This window comes from Bubalus kerabau, chromosome 11 (assembly GCF_029407905.1).
Source record: "Bubalus kerabau isolate K-KA32 ecotype Philippines breed swamp buffalo chromosome 11, PCC_UOA_SB_1v2, whole genome shotgun sequence".
NCBI classification, from domain to species: Eukaryota; Metazoa; Chordata; class Mammalia; order Artiodactyla; family Bovidae; genus Bubalus; species Bubalus kerabau.
Window position 1 is genome coordinate 62,884,335 of NC_073634.1, and position 19,202 is coordinate 62,903,536.

The 19,202-nt window shown below is 41.5% G+C and overlaps 1 protein-coding gene and 1 long non-coding RNA gene across 8 annotated transcripts in view; one reads left to right on the forward strand and one right to left on the reverse strand.

Annotated features, from left to right (window-relative positions):
• USP34 (ubiquitin specific peptidase 34) overlaps window positions 1-1,527 on the reverse strand; it is a 246,396-nt gene extending 244,869 nt beyond the window's left edge. For 5 of the 7 annotated variants that reach the window (XM_055540389.1, XM_055540391.1, XM_055540393.1 and 2 more), the window contains exon 1: window positions 721-968. In XM_055540389.1, coding sequence (XP_055396364.1) covers window positions 721-832 — 112 coding nt within the window. In that variant the 5' untranslated portion in view covers window positions 833-968. The other 2 variants (XM_055540390.1, XM_055540387.1) reach the window with 2 other exon arrangements.
• On the forward strand, window positions 682-14,562 carry LOC129623209 (uncharacterized). Its single transcript, XR_008700394.1, has 3 exons — window positions 682-1,058; window positions 9,937-10,169; window positions 14,100-14,562. It is a non-coding gene; the product is annotated as an uncharacterized LOC129623209 (long non-coding RNA).
• The last annotated feature ends 4,640 nt before the right edge of the window (window positions 14,563-19,202 follow it).

Below are 19,202 nucleotides of genomic sequence, written 5' to 3' on the forward strand. Positions count from 1 at the left end.
GCCTCACCTTCCCGTCAGGGCGAAGGGGGCGAAGGATCATTAGTGCCTTCGTTAATTGACACCTGTAATGAGGAAACTTTCCGAGAGCAGACAGCGCTCAGGCCCGGCCTGGCCAGAGCTCCGCGGCGGGCCCCTCTAGGGCGCCCAGGTAACCGGGCCGGGCTGGGCCCGAGGCGCCGCGGCGGCCGCGCCACGGCTCACCTTCCCGGGGCGCTAGGCCCGCACGCCGGCCGGTTCGGCCGCCGCCTCCCGCAGGCCGCAGCAGCTCGGGGAGGCCGGAGAGCGGCGCGGAGACCCCAAACCCTACACCCCGACAGGCCGCCGCCGCGGCTACTTACTTTCATTTAACACCTCCACCAGGTCTGCGCAGTTCTCGCACATCGTTCGGCCGCCGCCCCCCCCTCCCCCGCTTCGGATCGCAATGACTGATCCCGATCGGCGGGGGGGAGGGGAGAGAGGCGGAGGAGGGGGCCGGCCGGCCGGCGGGGCGGGGAGGCGACGAGGGCGGGCGGCGGCGGGGACGGGGCGGGGAGCTGGAGAATGGGGGAGGGGGCCGGCGGTCCCCGGAGCGGGCGGGGGAGAGGAGGGGGGCGAGGGGAGGTGCGCAGGCCGGAGGGGCGCGGAGGCGCCGGCGGCGGGGAAGAGGGGGGGAGGACGGGGGGAGGGGAGAGGGAGGGAGGGGGCGGGTGGGGAGCGAAGCAGCAGAGTCACTTCACCGACCAGACGCCGCGGCCACCGCCGACGCCGCCGCCATTTTAATAAAGCGTTCGGGCTGCGCTCGGCTTTTTCCGTCCGGGCGAGGGAGCCGACGAGAAGGGCCTCGCGCTCTCATTCCTGGGCCTCCCTCCCTCTCTTCGCCTCCCACCTCTCCCTCCGCACACACGCCGCACGCCCCACACCCCGCCGCGGCCGGCTCGCCGCCCTCCCTTTCCTCTTCCGTCGGGCCTCCCCGCCCTCGGTCCACCCCCTCCGCGCGCTCGCCCACCCCGCCCAGCCCGGATCTCTGTCAGCGGCCGGAAGGGAAGCGCGAAGCCAGCGCGGCCGCGGGGGGAGTCCGGGTGAGTTGGAGAAGATGGCGGAGCTCCGAGTGCGTCGCGGTTGCGCGGCGTCGCCCAGCGAGGCCCCTCCGCGGGCCCGGAGGCCCAGCAAGCGTCGGGTCACTCTCGCCGCCCTGTCCTCCGCCCCTGCGCTTCGCCATTTTAACTCGGGGTCCCCAGGGGGACTTGGTACTCATTTGTCCCGTCCCCCTCACCCGAACTCAGGCCTTTGGGGTTGCGGGAGGCTGGGGTTCGGGGAAGCCGGCTGGAGCGACGCCGCAGCCCAGGAGGGGACACGCAGCCTTCTCCCCGCGGGGTTTTGGAAGAATGGAACAGCCCCAGGCTGGCTTAACCTGCGGGCGTGTCCTCGAGCAGTGATAACATTGATGTGACTAGAAATGGCGGAGTGAAGTGTCCCAAGGCATCTCCTTCTCTTTCCGCCAGAGGGCCCCCTATGAATTACCCTTAGAGTTTTCACCTGAAATAGCGTAGTATGCTTCCCGGCGAAGAGCAAATAATATGGGAATTAAGTCGGAGAGCGGAGAATGAAGAACAGGTGGAGGGAAGGGGCCACTCAGCTGAAGTTTGTTATTGTAACAACTAGGTAGTGTGGGGAAAATCTTCCTTGCTTGCACTGATACTGTCGTCACTGATTTCTGTATCTAGTACGTTCCTTTAGAGATATGACTGAGAAGTCCAGTTTACATAGTAGCATCTTTGAAATCCATAGCCAGAGAGCTTTGGAGGCCTTGTGGGAGTTCTTTTTACAGATTTTGTCGAGGTTAGATCACACCATCCCTTCACTCGAGGACCACCTTGCCGGTTTTCTTTGCTTTTCTGCTGCTTTAAGTTGATGCTGTAAAGTTTCTGTTAAACCTGTTTTGAGTTGTTCCATCCAAGCAGGTGATCCTTAGGAGCTGTAACTATTTTGCCATTGTCTTCTCTTCTTCCCAGCTTTCCCACAAAATTTGGGTTTCTGCAGACTTTGGATCCTGTAGCAGCCATTGTCGATCCAATATCCATTCCCACCCACCCCCTCTTTTCTTCCTACAGGGAAACTTACCAAACCCTAGTTGTTTTACTGGTGGCAGCTGAGACTCAGGAATCTTGATACGTGAAAGGAAAGCCCCAGGGATTCTTTGTGTTTGCTTTAAAATGTCATGAACACTGCTCAGTATGCTGTAATAACATATGTGGGAAAAGAATCTGAAAAAGAATAAATACATGTATATGTATAATTGAATCACATCTGAAACTAATACAACACTGTTAATCAGCAATATAAAATAAAAAATTTTAAACATTATGTAATTGTTTCTCTAGGGGTTACCCATCGGAGAAGGCAATGGCACCCCACTCCAGTACTATTATTGTTTTGAGTTCTTGCCAGTGAAATATAAGCAGAAATCTGCCGAGCAGGTCTGTTGCAGGGAAAAGCCAATTCTGACTCCACGTTGGAACTGTTTCGATGACTTGCTTTTCTCTGCTTTTGTTATCTTAATCATACATAATGGCCTGCTTGAGAGAATCCTGCCCCTCTGCCTTACTGTTAAGGTGCCTTTGTTCAGAACCCTGTCCACCTGTAGATGGCAGGAAGGAAGAAATTAACACACATGCTGCCTCAGAGCTTGCCATTCTAGGAGATATTTGCAAGATTAATGGCCTTTTTACTTTGTTTCTTCACCTACCCCTATCTCTGATCTGTGAAAGATCCTCGCATCCAGATGGTCATTTGACACTTTAGTTTGCCATCTTCTCCATCAGCCCGTGGCTTTCCAAATAAAGTCCTTGCCTAAACACCTCATCTTTTCATTGGCCTATCTTGTGGCAAGCAGACCAAGCTTGGACTCGTTACAGGTCTTTGAGAAACAATTTCCCATTCCTAATTTTAAAAAAAAGGACAAATTCAGCAGACTTGCGTCTTAACCCTTTCTTTCTGCCCGAAACATGATCTTGATGCTCTAATAAGGCATCTAGTTTGTGATTTTTTTAAACAAGGAAACCACAACAGGGTAAAAGCCAACCATAAAGTTGATAATAAGGTGTAGGACCCTGATGCATCTTTGAGCAGCTCTCCACCCCTAGACTGATTATGCAAGAAAATATAAATCCCTTTTTCCTTAAGCCACTCTTATATTTCCATTACTTGTAGCCAAACACATTGCTAACTGATAGTTATTTTCAAATCTGTCCACTATGGTTTTTAAGACCAGAGAGAGCCCATAACGGTTCTTGAAAATGAGGACAACTAGTACCATAAAGGCAGAGTACTAGGGTGTAATACATCCCAGGTGCCTCTAGTGCTAAAGAACTTGCCCAGCAATGCAGGAGACATAAGCGATAGGGGTTCAATCCCTGAGTTGGGAAGATCCCCTGGAGAAGGGAATGGCAACCCACTCCAGTATTCTTGCCTCGAGAATCCCATGGACAGAGGAGCTGGCAGGCTACAGTCCATGGGGTCGCAAAGAGTTGGACATGACTGAAGCATCTTAGCACACACAGGATATATACAAGACACACTCTGATCTTTAAAGAAATAGCTTAACAATTGCCACCCAATTGTTTAAGAAATTATGTGAAATGATGCTTAGTTTAAAATGCTTTTGAGAATCTATAGAGATTTATTGTCATGAATGATCATGGCGCTTCAGTGATGACTGAAGTCATCACTTTAGCTCTCAACAGATTTTTCTGTGATGAGCCAAATAATATTTTAGGTATCACAGGCAGTCCAAGTCTCATCACAACTATTCAACTCTGTTAGCACAAAAGCAGCCATAGATGATACACCATAGAATAAGTGTGGCTGTGTTCCAATAAAAATTTTAACTTAATGGACACTGAAAATTGATATTCATATTTTCATGTGTTACAAAATACTATTTTTGTTTTGATTTTCTCCAACCACTTAAAAATGTAAAAACCATTCTTAGCCTACAGTCCATACAAAAATGTGAAAATGGCCAGATTTGGCCTATGGGCTGTAGTTCACCATCCCTTTATCCACTTCAGTTGCTTAAGAGAGAAAAGCATAGAAGCCAATAAAACAAGGTTGCCTGCCTCCTAACTAGATTCTTCACTCTTCTGTGCTCACTTGTTAAATGTATCAACAGAGACCTTTGAATATATTTGAAGGATGTGCATTCCAAAAGAATAAAGCTGAATCTCTGGTAAAATACCCCCTAAATTCCTCCTGCAAATCTGAATTTTCAAACTAATAATAAGCAATCACCATACACCCTCTACAGCTAAATTGATAAAAGATGACTGACTGTCTTCAATATTTTGTATACATGTCACCATCTAGTGGTAGAATTATGCTTTCAGTAAAATTATACAATCTACTTTGAAATTTCTAATTCTTGAGTTTGTAGTGTATGTGTGGTATATTCCTAGGTACTTGCCTGAAAGCCAGCCCACATAAACACCTTGGAAAATTAATATTGCCATGGAAATTATTTGCTCTTCTTAGCATTCTGCCTGGAAAATCCCATGGACGGAGGAGCCTGGTAGGCTGCAGTCCATGGGATCGCTAAGAGTCTGACACGACTGAGCAACTTCACTCTCAATTTTCACTTTTCTGCATTGGAGAAGGAAATGGCAACCTACTCCATTGTTCTTGCCTGGAGAATCCCAGGGATGGGGGAGCCTCGTGGGCTCCTGTGTATGGGGTCACACAGAGTCGGACACGACTGAAGTGACTTAGCAGCAGCAGCAGCATTCTGATTGCAGTTATTGAACACAGGATTTTTGTCTCTGGAGTTTGGGGTTAAAGCCTGGTATTACTATCCGAAAACAGTTATTACAAAATGTATTCTTCTCCCTCACACCCACACTCACTGTCATTTTGTGAAACTTAAGGCCATTCTTAGAAGGCTGGTATGCTGTTGTTTTCTCTCCACCGCACCTAGATCAGTGCTTTGTACATTAACTCAGCAAACTGCTCTTTGGTTCTTAAACTGCTATCATAAATTGGATTATATCACCTCCCTACTTAGATCTCCTCAGTATTGCCTATTACATTTAGAATAAACTCTACTTGGGCCTTCCCCACCTATCTTGTTTTTAACATCAATGTTGCTACATTCCAGCCACACTAGTGTGCTTTCTAACAAAAATGTCCTGCTCTGGTTCTTGGTGAATGTTTCTTTCTAGGACATGCTTTCTAATTCTGAAATGGCTAACTTCTTATCCTCGAGGTTTCAACCTACACACCATCTAAAAAACTCCCCTGTAATATTTTATCACAGCCCTATTTCCACTGTAGCTCTTCCTATAATTATTTTATTTGTTTATTTGTATCAGTATGCCTTAGACTGCAAGTAAAATTTTTTTCAGAATAAATGGCTTAAGCAAATAGGCCTTGTTTTCCTCTTGTAACAGACAACAGTAGCTAGGTCAGGGCTGATACAGTGGCTCAAGGGTATGGACCCAAGCTCTTTGATTCTTTCTATCTTCTGTATATTGGCTTGTAATCTAGTTGTAAGATGGCCACCATAGCACCAACTTTACACCACAGCACCAACTGTCTGGTTTAAAGACTAGAAGAAGGAAAGATGGTAATGTCCTGTCTTGGATTGGATTTCCCCAAAAGCAGGCCCTGAAACAAGGACACAAATGGAGAGAATTTATTTTGGTGTCATCCCAAGAAACACCCAAGAAACACAGGATACTGAAAAGTTAGAAGGAAATTTGGGGGAGGGGCTATTAATCAGTAAAGAAATATTAACATTAAGCTCTTTACTACCAAGGGTAACTGGAGCCCTGATTGCGCTGGGAAACTACAAACCAGTATAAAACATGTCTTAAAATCATTCTACCTGAGGGACAAGGAAGCTAGGTATTTATATCTTCTTCCTCTAGTCACTGATTGATTGTTGTTAGGAGGAAGGGCTGTGAGCAGCAAAGACAGCCTCAGACATAGAAATGCAGGTGCTAGCAGTTGGGAGTTTGGCCTCTGTGCATGAAGTGATAAGATCTAGGGAATATGGGCAGAGCACTCTCAGTATCTTATATGCCCCACTTCGCTCTTCAGTCTGCCTTGAGTACAGGGACAGTATCTGGAGAAGCAGCCCCAATTTCAAAATAATAAATCTATAGGCCAAAAGCAAAAGCCAAGGCATTGAAAATGACAGAGTAAAAAGAAAAGGTCTGGGTCCCTGGTGGCATTGTTGAGCAGCTGAATCAGTGCTAACAACTACTTGTTACTATATAAGACATTTGATGATCCAACAAAAAATTAAACCCTAAGGCCACTACTGGAGTTTTGTGGCACAAGGCTCATTAAAAATTGTGTGAAACTAAAAGTTGCTCAGTCATGTCCAACTCTGTGACCCCTTGGACTGTATAGAATTCTCTAGGCCAGAATACTGGCGATTCCCTTCTCCAGCGGATTTCCCCAAAAGCAATGGAAAGCTTCTAAGTGTGGAAGCAAGACAATCGGGTTGTATTTTAAAATACTCTGACTAATCTGTAGAGAATAGATTGGAGATAGGGACAACTGAGGGTTATTAATATTAATCCAGAAAGATGATGATAGTTTGGAGAAAGGTAAAAGGAAAGAAATGGAGAGCCCATTCTAAGGTTATTTTACAGGTAGAAAGAAAAAAAACACAAGACTGGTTGAGGGACTTCCTGAGTGATCCAGTGGTTAAGAATCCAATTTCCAGTGCAGGGCACGAGAGTTCAATCCTTAGTCAGGGAACTAGGATTCCACATGCCTTGGGGCAGCTAAGCTTGCACACCACAACTACAAAGCCTACATACCTCAACAAGATCCCGAGTGCCACAACTAAGACCAAGCGTAGCCAAAAATAAATAAATAAATACTTGGTTGATGGGTATGGGAGAGAAGATAGTATTAGAGCCGTCTCCAAATTCGTGATTTGCACAAGTGGGTAAACAGTGGTGCTGTGCCATTCACCAAGATAGGGATCATTTAAAGGAGGGCCAGAGGGAAGTAGAGTCAATAGTGACAGGTACTATGTTGTTTTTTTTTAAAGATTTATTTTTTGCTGCACTGGCTCTTTGTTGATGCTAACAGGCCTTCTCTAGTTGGCATGAGCAGAGGCTACTCTTTGTTGCAGGGCACAAGCTTCTCATTGTGGTGGCTTCTCTTGTGAAGAAGTGCAGACTCTAGAGCACAGGGCTCAGTAGCTATGGCATATGGGCTTAGTTGCCCCGAGGCATGTGGGATCTTCCCAGACCAGGGGTTGAACTCGTGTCCCCTGCATTGGCAGACAGATTCTTAACCACTGAGCCACCAGGGAAGCCCACAGGTACTATTTTAGAAGTGCTCAGCCGGAGGTACCTGAGAGGTAAACAAAAGGAGTTGTTAATTAAGCAGTGGTTTGAATCTAAAGCACAGAAGAACATTCTGGGCTGGAAGGGTTAATATGAAAGCAATTCTTAGTATGCTAGCTCTTTGCCTTATGGGGAAAAGAAAACTGCTGGATATTTAGCATTACAAGTTTCAGGCATGAAGAAGTAGGAAAAAACCAGTTCCCTCAACTGTTCTCTTATCAGGAAAGCAAAAACTTTCCAGAAATCCTAACTTTACATTTGGTCTCATTACCCAAAACTCTGTCACATGGCCTCCTTTAAGCCTCAAAGAAAGCTTGAAAATCCAGTATTTCATTTTACAGCCTGCATGATGGAAGAAGGAAAAGCTAGCTAGCTGGCAGCGACTACCAAGTGTACAGAATCTGCTGCAAGTGGTAAATGAAGCCATGGGATCATACAGGGAGAGGAAATGCCTAGAAGAAAGAGCCTCAAAGAACTCTTAACATCTAAAATTTGGGTAGAAGAGAGGATGCCCCAAAGACTTGAAAGAATATGGTAGAGGAGGAGGAGGCATTTTGGTACCATTTAACCAAGGGAATAGAACTCAAAAAGGATGAAAATTACACTTGTTGAATGCTGCAAAGTCAACTAAAATGAGATCTATCCAGTATTCATTAGATTTATTAGATTTAGTGCATGGAGGTCATGGAAGGAGGAATTCTAGATGCTGAAGCCTCATTACAGTAGACAGAAGACCATTTATAATAGAAACTTTTATAATAGAAAACTATTTGAAGACTTGGGACTCTAAAGAGAAGGTGGGGTAACTAGATGAGGAAGAAGACTAATACGTGTAAATGCTAATGGAAACATGAAAATAATAGGTAGATTTCATTGTACATGCTGTGTGACAGACACTGTTTTCAGCACTCCTTTAATTCTCACAGCCACATTGTGTGGAATGTTCTATTCTCCCTGTTTCCCAAAAGAGAATAATAAGGCACAGGGAGGTTAAGTAACTTGTCCCACAGACAGAAGGTGTTGATACTAGAACAGAAAAGGCAGAGTGATTGCTATAAGTTTTCTAAGAAGGTAAGAGCAGATGGAATCAGTATTATTGCACAGAGGGAAAGATTGACCTTTGATAACAGGAAGGAAGAAAAGGATATGGGTACCCACATGTGTACATTTGATGATCAGGAGTCAAGGGAGTTCCCATCAGATGACTTTTGGGTTTTTTCCTGAAATAAAAGGCAAAATTATTTATTCCTATTAATTTTAAATGTTTTTGGATCAGAGTTGACTCCAGGTAACTGAAACGCAGAAAGCAAAATGGTGGATTGGGGAGACTACTGTATATGTTGACATGTATCAAACTTTGGCATTGGACTTTGCAGACTATTAAGAATACAGGCAAAAATCAAAAATAAATACATTTATTTTGGCAGATCATGGTCAAACTCCTCCTGTGTATTTAGTGAAACAAAAATATATATTGCTAAATTCTAATTGACCTAGTAACCAGCAGATAATTTTATTTTTTTAATAAGAGTAGGAAATAAAACATTTAATACGATGAAATAAGAATTGAATTATATTCAAATTATAATTTGAATTAAAATATTATATAACTTGACAAATAAGCTGTAATTACCTTCTTGATTTATTTATACCTTACCTGAAAGAAATTCTATAAAAATATTTAACTTTGATTTTATTTATTTTTAAATTTATTTATTTATTTGACTGCACTGGGTCTTAGCTGTGGAATTCAGGATCTTTAGTTGTGGTATGTGGGATCTAGTTCCTTGAACAGTGATCGAAACTGGGCCCCCTGCATTGGAGTACAGAGTCTTAGTCACTGGGCCACCAGGGTAGTCCTGATTTTATTTATTGTATCCAATAATCCCCTCCCCAAATTAAAAAGAAACACCATCACCAGTAAATACACTGCTTTTTCTATTCAAATATGATCTTCCTTCCAGCCAATGATACATCTAAGAAATAAGTAATTGAAGAGTTGAAAAAAAATTTGTTTACCTTTAAATATGGGATGGAGATGAGCCATTTTGGAGTGTTTGAGGCTTCCTTGGCCTACAAGGTCACTCTCTCAAGAGCCATTCATTTCTTGACTGTTGTTGGGAATGAAAGAGACAAGTCACTCTGACCAGACCAATCTATATACAAGCATATCTCAGTTTTATTGAGCTTCCGAAATAACTGCCTTTTTTTATGAATTGAAGGTTTGTGGCAACCCTGCATCTAGCAAATCTATCAGCAACATTGTTCCAATGCCACCTGCTCACTTCATGTGTCTGTCACATTGTAGAAATTCTCAAAACATTCCATACTTTTTCATTAGTAGTAGTATATTTGTTACAGTGATCTGTGATCACTGATCTTTGATGTTGCTATTGTAATTGTTTTGGGGTGTCACAAATAGCACACATGTAAAGTGGCAGACAACCAATTGTTAAAATGACAAAGGATTTAGAATATTAGGATATTATGTAAATTGAGTTTATTAAACAGCAGCCAGGTTTGAGAGGCTTGACTCCAGTTTTGAAAGAAGTTCTCCTGTGGGTAAAATGCTGTCAAACAACATTATGTGTTACAGAGAAATTATTCATGAAATGAAGAATTGATCCATGTGGCAAACTTCACTGCTGTCTTATTTTAAGAAATTGCCACAGCTGCCCCAACCTTGAGCAAGCACCAGCCTGATAGAGCAGTCAACAGCCATCAAGACAAGACTCTCCACCAGAAAAAAGAGTACCACTCACTGAATGCTCAGCATTTTTTTCCAACAATAACCTATTATTTTTAGCAATGAAATATTTTTAAATTAAGGTATGTACATTTTTAAAGACAATGCTTTTGCACACTACAGTATGCTATACACATACCTTTTTTTTTCTTTGGCTGCATCACCCACCTTGCTGGATTGTATTTCACCAACCAGGGATTGAAACCAGACCTTTGACAGTGAGCATGCGGAGTCCTAACCAATGGACCACCAGAGAATTCCCGAAACATACCTTTTAGATGCACTATAAAACTGAAAAATCCATGTAACTTATTTAATTTATAGTATCTAGATTAGGGCTTTCCTGGTGGCTCAGTGGGAAAGACTCTCCCTGCCATTGCAAGAGACACAGTTTTGTTCAATCCCTGATTCTGGACGGTCCCACAGGCCACGGAGCAACTAAGCCCATGCACCACAACCATTGAGCCTGTGCTCTAGAGCCCGGGTGCCGCAACTACTGAAGCCCAAGTGCCCTAGAGCCCAGGCTCCGCAACAAGAGAAGCCACTGCAATGAGAACCCCATGCACCACAACTGGATAGTAGCCCCCACTTGCTGCAACTACAGAAAAGCCTGCACAGCAACGAAGGCCCAGCACAGCCAGAAATACATAAATAAAATTATATCAGGTTCATTGCAGCAGTCTAAGACCCAACTTAGAGTATCCTCTGAAGGATATGGTATTACCTGACCATAGGCCAGAGACTGACATTTTAATAAAATATGTATAGCAGGGAAGAAAGATCCTATAAAATCATGGAGTGATTTAACTAATCAAGCTGGTTTTAGAAAAGGCAGAGGAACCAGAGATCAAATTGCCAACATCCGCTGCATCATCAAAACAAGAGAATTCCAGAAAAACATCTATTTCTGCTTTATTGACTATGCCTAAGCCTTTGACTGTGTGGATCACAATAAACTGTGGAAAATTCTGAAAGAGATGGGAATACCAGACCACCTGACCTGCCTCTTGAGAAACCTATATGCAGGTCAGGAAGCAACAGTTAGAACTGCACATGGAAAAACAGACTGGTTCCAAATAGGAAAAGGAGTACATCAAGGCTGTATATTGTCACCCTGCTTATTTAACTTCTATGCAGAGTACATCATGAGAAATGCTGGGCTGGAGGAAGCACAAGCTGGAATCAAGATTGCCGGGAGAAATATCAATAACCTCAGATATGCAGATGACACCACCCTTATGGCAGAAAGTGAAGAGGAACTCAAAAGCCTCTTGATGAAAGTGAAGAGAGGAGAGTGGAAAAAGTTGGCTTAAAGCTCAACATTCAGAAAACTAAGGTCATGGCATCTGGTCCCATCACTTCATGGGAAATAGATGGGGAAACAGTGGAAACAGTGTCAGACTTTATTTTGGGGGTCTCCAAAATCACTGCAGATGGTGATTGCAGCCATGAAATTAAAAGACCCTTACTCCTTGGAAGGAAAGTTATGACCAACCTAGATAGCATATTCAAAAGCAGAGACATAACTTTACCAGCAAAGGTCCATCTAGTCAAGGCTATGGTTTTTCCTGTGGTCATGTATGGATGTGGGAGTTAGACTGTGAAGAAAGCTGAATGCCGAAGAATTGATGCTTTTGAACTTTTTGAACTGAGTCTTTGGAGAAGACTCTTGAGAGTCCCTTGGACTGCAAGGAGATCCAACCAGTCCATTCTAAAGGAGATCAGCCCTGGGTGTTCTTTGGAAGGGCTGATGCTGAAGCTGAAACTCCAATACTTTGGCTACCTCATGCGAAGAGTTGACTCATTGGAAAAGACCCTGATGCTGGGAGGGATTGGGGGCAGGAGGAGAAGGGGATGACAGAGGAAAAGATGGCTGGATGGTATCACCGACTCGATGGACATGAGTTTGAGCGAGCTCTGGGAGTTGGTGATGGACAGGGAGGACTGGCATGCTGCAATTCATGGGGTCGCAAAGAGTCGGACACGACTGAGCGACTGAACTGAACTGAACTGAAAGGAGACTTCCCCAAAACCAGTAATTAGAATTGTCATTTTGTTACCCATATACCCCTAGGTGAACCCGAGAAGTTGAAGATCGAGAAATCGATCCGTGCTGTGGTCTTCTGGAAAGTGTCCATATAACTCAGTATGTGCTCCCTAGTCTGAAACCACTGCTCTGAAATCGCTACACTTTTGCCTAGCTGAGGCATAAAGACTCCAAACATTCACAGGATTTGATCCTTAATTTATGGTCCTGATGTTACAGAGCAGAAGACTTTCATTCCATCTAAGAATTTTTTGTATAACCACCACTTTGTGTCCTTGATCATGTTACTTAATCTTTCCATGCTTCTGTTTAGCTATACAATGAGGATTAATGATAGTACCTACCTCAGGGTTGGAAGGATTAAATGAATTAATGTAGATGAAATGTGTAGAGTAGTGTTTGACTCACACTAAGCACAGAATTAAATGATCTATTATTTGAAAGAGAAAAAAAATGCATCAGAATTTTTGTTGTCTGGTGAGTTACTCTCAAATTATTTACAGTAATTCTTAAACTTGGGTTCTTATGAGAAGAGATCTTAGAGTGCCTTGCTTTTGGCGGTGGATGGGGGGTGTGGAAGGGTGGGGAGAAGAAACATATTCTTTGCCTGTTTCCCAGAGATTCTGATTCTGTTGGCCTGAGTTGGGGCCAGAAATCAACTATTTTAATAAAAACTTGTAATTCTGATGCAGATGGTTCTTGTCTGACCCTATGTATGTGAAACACTACAATAAGGTTTAATGTCACTTATTCATCATACTCCTATCTTTGAAAGTGGAAGTCTGGTTTCCATTGTGACTGACTTTTCTTTGGCCCAGAACATCCAGGGCTCTTGTACCTCTTCCTCATGTAATATGACTTCAGGTCTGTACAGAATTCTGGTTGAGAAATTAAGCCTGTCTAGTGAAGTGAAAGTCACTCAGTCGTGTCCAACTCTTTGCAACTCCATGGATTACACAGTCCATGGAATTCTCCAGGCCAAAATACTGTAGTGGGCAGCCATTCCCGTCTCCAGGAGATCTGGGAGTATAAAATTATGTTCCCTTTTGTTCTAAACAATGTACTCCAATTAATTTAGCAATAATATTTGGCAACTCTAAACCACATTTACTGAAAATATATCTAGGTCTTTTTCACCTTTCCTGCTGCCAAATCTCTCCCTGTATTTGTGCAATTGTTTTTTTTTTTAACCTATTTGCAATATTTTGCATTTCTTATTATTGTAATAATAACTTTTTTGTTTACACAGAGAAATAAGAAACAAAATATTGACCATTATCCAATACCCAATCAGAGGCACTATCAATATATAAGCACGTGTCCTTTCATTCTTTAAATAGGATGGATATCTTTTTTTTTTTTTAATCAAAATGGGACTCAAATGTTTAAGTAATTTTTTTATTAACATGTATAGATACATAACAGGCTTCCTGGTGGCTCAGTGGTAAAGAATCATTTGCCAGTGCTAGGGACTTGGGTTTGATCCCTGGCTTGGTAAGATCTCCAAGAGTAGGAAATGGCAACCCACTGCAGTATTCTTGCCTGGGAAATTCCATGGACAGAGGAACCTGGCAGGCTACACAGTACATGGGGTCACAAAAAAGTCAGATATGACAGCGATTAAACAACAATAGATACATAATGCTTTTATTGTCCTTAACATTGTATAGATTTCACAATAATTTCATTAAACTGAACCCAGCTGATGAACATTCATTAATAAATTGTCTCCAAGTTTCCCCTCATAAGTAACACTGTAACAAAGACCCTGATACATATATCTCTGTGTACTGTTTCACTTATTCTCTTAGGATAGATTCTTACAAATGGAGTTACTGCCTATGACCATCTTCAGATAAAACCTTTGTGTCCTGGATGTTTGTTTTCTGTCTCCTTTATTCGCTTCCTTTCATCTCTGAAGACTGGAGTGCCCAAGGCTCAACCAATCTTCTCATTTACTTTCTAGGAGATCCCACCCAGTTCCACAGGATAAAACCTGTATCTCCTGCATTGGCAAGCAATTCTCTACCACTGTGCCACCTGGGAAGCAGGATAGAGGCCAAGGATGTGGCTAACTACCTTACAAGGTGCACGATGGCACCCATAACAAAGAACTACCATGTCCAAAATGTCAATAGTGCTGTGGCTGAGAAATCTTGCTCTCACTGCTCCCTACCTTGAATGTTCTTCCTCCAGGTAACTACATGCCAGGCTTCCTTACTTGCTGGTCAAAAAGTCTGCTTATCAGAGAAGCCTTCCCCGACTACCCTCCCTATGTAAGATAGCAGCCCAACAGTCACCCACTATACCTATGTTATGAATACATTTGATTATCTGTCTTCTCCTCCCTCTATGAGTAATGTAATAAGCTCTATGAGAGTGGACCTTTGTTTTGTTCCTTGTATCTTGAGCACACTGTAAGCACTCATTAAATCTGTTGAATTAATAAATACATTAAGGTTATATCATTTTTATACTCTTATCAACAATGATGAGAGTTCCCATTCCCTTATACCTTGACTATACTGTCTATATAGTCAATTCCATTTTTTTGTTCCTTATTCTATCTAGCAAGGTTGTTTTTTTTTTTTCTTGAAACTTCAGGTGTGTCATTCAACTATTACTTCAAGTACTTGTAATCATCTAATGGTAGAATAATAATTAAGATTACTATGAAACAAAGAAAAATAATTACTATGAAACACACAGTTTTAGGGCAAATTTATAACAGAAAAATAAACCTGAAATTCTAAATCAAACAGGGAACTTTCAGCGTACCAGGGCTATTGCTAAACTTCACTATATCAAATTGCCATAGAATAACATGAGATAGTTTTCTAGTAGTGATGAACAATGTTTCCTCATTTTAAATTGCAAGCTAATAACATAGTTATATATCACTTCCTTTGGGAAGCGTATCTCCAATAGAATTCATGTAGCTCCCAGAATATTTTGTTCATATTCCTTATTGAACATTATCTTCTTCCATATCTGCCTTCCTCTTTAAAAGTGAGAGTTTATCAATGACAAGAAGTATATCTTATTTAATCTGTATCTCAGGTGTCTGACACATAGTAGGTAGACATATAATACTATTTTGAAAAATCTCTGTATGCCATTCAATAGGATATTGAAGAAAGTTCATTTAGTAAAGTGGTGCCAACACACTGCTATTTATAAATCACATCACTGTTCTCAATATTCACTACCCTGTCTTCCCCTAGGTAAAATAATTAGTTTTCCCTGCCCTCTCCAAGTGACTTACAATGCATGCCTATGGGAAATGTTTGCCTCAGGAATCTCAGCAATTTGAAACAGTGATCAAGATCATCACTTGTCCCTTGCTATACAGTGCCTATAGGTCAGTGCATTCGCTAAACATGCAACATGACTCTGTAAATGACCTGGAGCTGAAATGTCTTGGAAAGGAGAGAGAGATACATGCTTTCTTAGGTATTTTCTTTACAATCTGATTCTAAATTATGAAGTATAAATGTTCTGAAGTCATTGATGTATCTTACCTAATTTCTATAAAGTCATGGTCTTTGTACATTAGGGAGCAGAGATATCTTTGATAAATTCAGAATAAGGCAGAACATAAAATTAAAGCGTACTACCCTTTTATATCAAGATGTCATGTCTAACTGTACTTTTGCCTCTCAATCCATTCTACAAGACTAGGTTATTATGTGAGGTACTTCTAGATATTACTGTTTGGTTGATGTCCAAGACAGACTCGTAAGTGTCAAAATTCATCTGTGACTCAGGAAACAAAATGAGTTTTATTTCATCTGACTTTGCTAGGAGACACTACCCTGGCATCAGCCACTAAAAGATAAAAATAATGGCTTTTTCAATTTGACTATGAAACAACTGAAACTTTAATAAGTATATCTCACTGCTGAACAACATTTTGAGGACCATTTATGACAGGTTTTAACGTATTTACCACAACCCAAGTTAACAGCAGAGCACGTTCCATGAATTGAACTTTACCAACCAACCTTCGCCCTAGAATTTGCCACATGGTTCCCTCTCCTTTCATCTCTCTCCTCATTCCTGCACCTGTTGTCTTAATTATCCTTTTAGCTCTCATGCTCTCACTCTATGCCTTCCCCCCACATACACATTTTCCAGTATATTATTTTCCTTGACTGAAGCCTTAAATATTTTCATGTGAACATAACCAAAGTTTTCTTGAGCTTCCACAGATATGAAACTGTTTCTCTTTTTTTTCTTCCTTTGATTTTACTGGAAGCTTAATTTAAATTCCTTTAAGCTACAGCTTTAAAAAAAAAGCATTATCAAAAAATGTTTCTCAAATGCCATCACATGTCTGTACTTGTGTGGGACTGGGTGGATGAATGGAAGTAAAGGAGGCAGGCACTTTCAGTCAATGAACTCAGCAAGACCATACTTTTGGAGATTTATTTTTCTTTAGTATAAGAAGTCAAGGCAAGTTAAATGGGAAGCAGAACACCAGGAAAGTTATAACAAAATATTCATGTAAGGATCCACTAAAGGTAGAGTTTCTGTCAAGGGTACTTACTGAGTCATCTGATATTTAAATTATCACAAGCAGGGACTTCCCTGGTGATCCAGTGGCTAAGACTCCACACTCCCAATGCAGGAGATCCAGGTTCAATCCCTGCTCAGGGAACTAGATCCCACATGCCATGACTAAGAATTCATACGCTGCAACTAAAGACACTTCATGTTGCAACTAAGACCAGATGCAACCGAATAAATAAATAATTTTCAAAACTGTCACAAGCAAATTTTCCCACTACAGACGTGCCTGTATTGACCAGAATACAATAGATAGCAAGATAAAAAATAAAGCATAAAACAGCAGTATTTACACAGGAATAGTGAAACAAAGTTGTAAAGTAGAAAATCCAGAAACAGAATGTGTATGTATGTATAATAAGATTTTATTATAAGATGGCTGAAGTGATATTCAGACAAATGTTTAGTCATTTGGGGGGAAAAGTATGCCCTACCTCACCTCATTTATCAAAAATGTAGAGTTAGACTATTAATATAAAGGTACTAAAAGAAAATTTAGGGGAATATTATATAATCATAAGTTGTTAGAGGCCTTTTACTCTAGGCATGACATGAAAAGTATAATCTATAATCTGATTTGACTACATCTTAAAATTTTTATATAACTATCATAAATAAAATAGAAAGAAAATGACAAACATAAAAGACCAAGAAACAGGTTGGCATAAGTTGGAAGCATATTTTAAAAAGTTAAAAAATTCAACCTCATTCAATATTATGAAAGGAAAAATTATAATAATAATTTCTAGCTTGTGCCTAGGTATAGAGAAATCACAAACTGTATTATTGGTTGAAACACAAAATTGGTCAGCTTTTCTGGAGAGAAACTATACTAAAATATTTAATGTTTATATATGCTTTGACCTAAAAAAATCATATCTAATAATTTATCTAAGGACAATTAGCAAGCTAAGACTTGGCTACAAGCATGCTCATCAAAGTTTTGTTCAAGTGGAAAAAAAAAAAAACAGCAACCATCTAAAAGTCCAGTAGTAATGGGGAAATTATAATGTGTCCATGCAGGGAAATATGATGTAATCACTAAAATAGTTTTAGGGAATTCCCTGGTGGTCCAATTGTTAGATCTCTGCACTTACACTGCAGGGGACATGGGTTTGATCTCTGGTCAGGGAACTAAGTTCCCGCAAGCCATGTGCATGGCCAAAAATAAATAAAATAAAAATAGTTTTTAAATGGGCATATAATTCTGAAGGAGATCGGCCCTGGGATTTCTTTGGAAGGAATGATGCTAAAGCTGAAACTCCAGTACTTTGGCCACTTCATGCAAAGAGTTGACTCATTGGAAAAGACTCTGATGCTGGGAGAGATTGGGGGCAGGAGGAGAAGGGGACGACAGAGAATGAGATGGCTGGATGGCATCACTGACTCTATGGACGTGAGTCTCAGTGAACTCCGGGAGTTGGTGATGGACAGGGAGGCCTGGCTTGCTGCGATTCATGGGGTCGCAAAGAGTCGGACACGACTGAGCAACTGATCTGATCTGATCTGAAGTTATCAAACAGTGTGAACTATATTGTTCTACTTTATTTAAAAAGAAGTGACAGTCACTCAGTCGTGTTCAACTCTTTGTGACCATATGGACTGTATAGTCCATGGAATTCTCCAGGATAGAATACTGGAGTGGGTAGCCGTTTCCTTCTCCAGGGGATCTTCCCAACCCAGGGATCAAATCCAGGTCTCCCGCACTGCAGGTGGATTCTTTACCAGCTGAGCCACCAGGAAAGCCCAAGAATACTGGAGTGGGTAGCCTATCCCTTCTCCAGGGGAACTTCCCGACCCAGGGATAGAACTGGGGTCTCCTGCATTGCAGGCAGATTCTTTACCAGATGAGCTACCAAGGAAGCCTGGTAAAGCCTTTTTATTTGAAAGACTAGGGGAAAAATGGGTTAACAGTTAACTTTTATTGAAGGGATTACAGATAACATTTTGCTTATCTGTATTTGGCACATTTTCTACAATGAAGATATCATTATTACAGTTTTTAAATAATAGAAGTTCTTATTAATCATAAAGTACACTAATAAAGAACATAGCTTTATTGATGGTCAAGCTGGAATCCTTGTTTCTCATCACCTCTAATCAATATGGCCTTCAGAGATCATTAACTACTGCCTCACTTCCACTACTGAAATCTTACCAGATCTTTTTTCAACAATTCCAATCAATAAACAAACATGTAAGGGTAATGGGCACTTTGGGGGTAAATTTTTACAGTCTTGTGCTTGTAATATGTCAAAGGAAGATCATTTCTAAGTATTTATTAGGAATTCCCCAGTACTATATTCCAACTCAACAGTTTACAACAAATATATTTTATTAAGCTTCTCTGTGTTAATATTATGAAAATCAGGAGAAGACTGTAGGAATTCCATACAACTGAGGCAAGTTATTTAATTTGTGTCAGGAGGGAGGGGATATATGTATACATATGGCCAATGCATGATGTCGTACAGCAGAAAGGAACAAAACATTGTAAAGC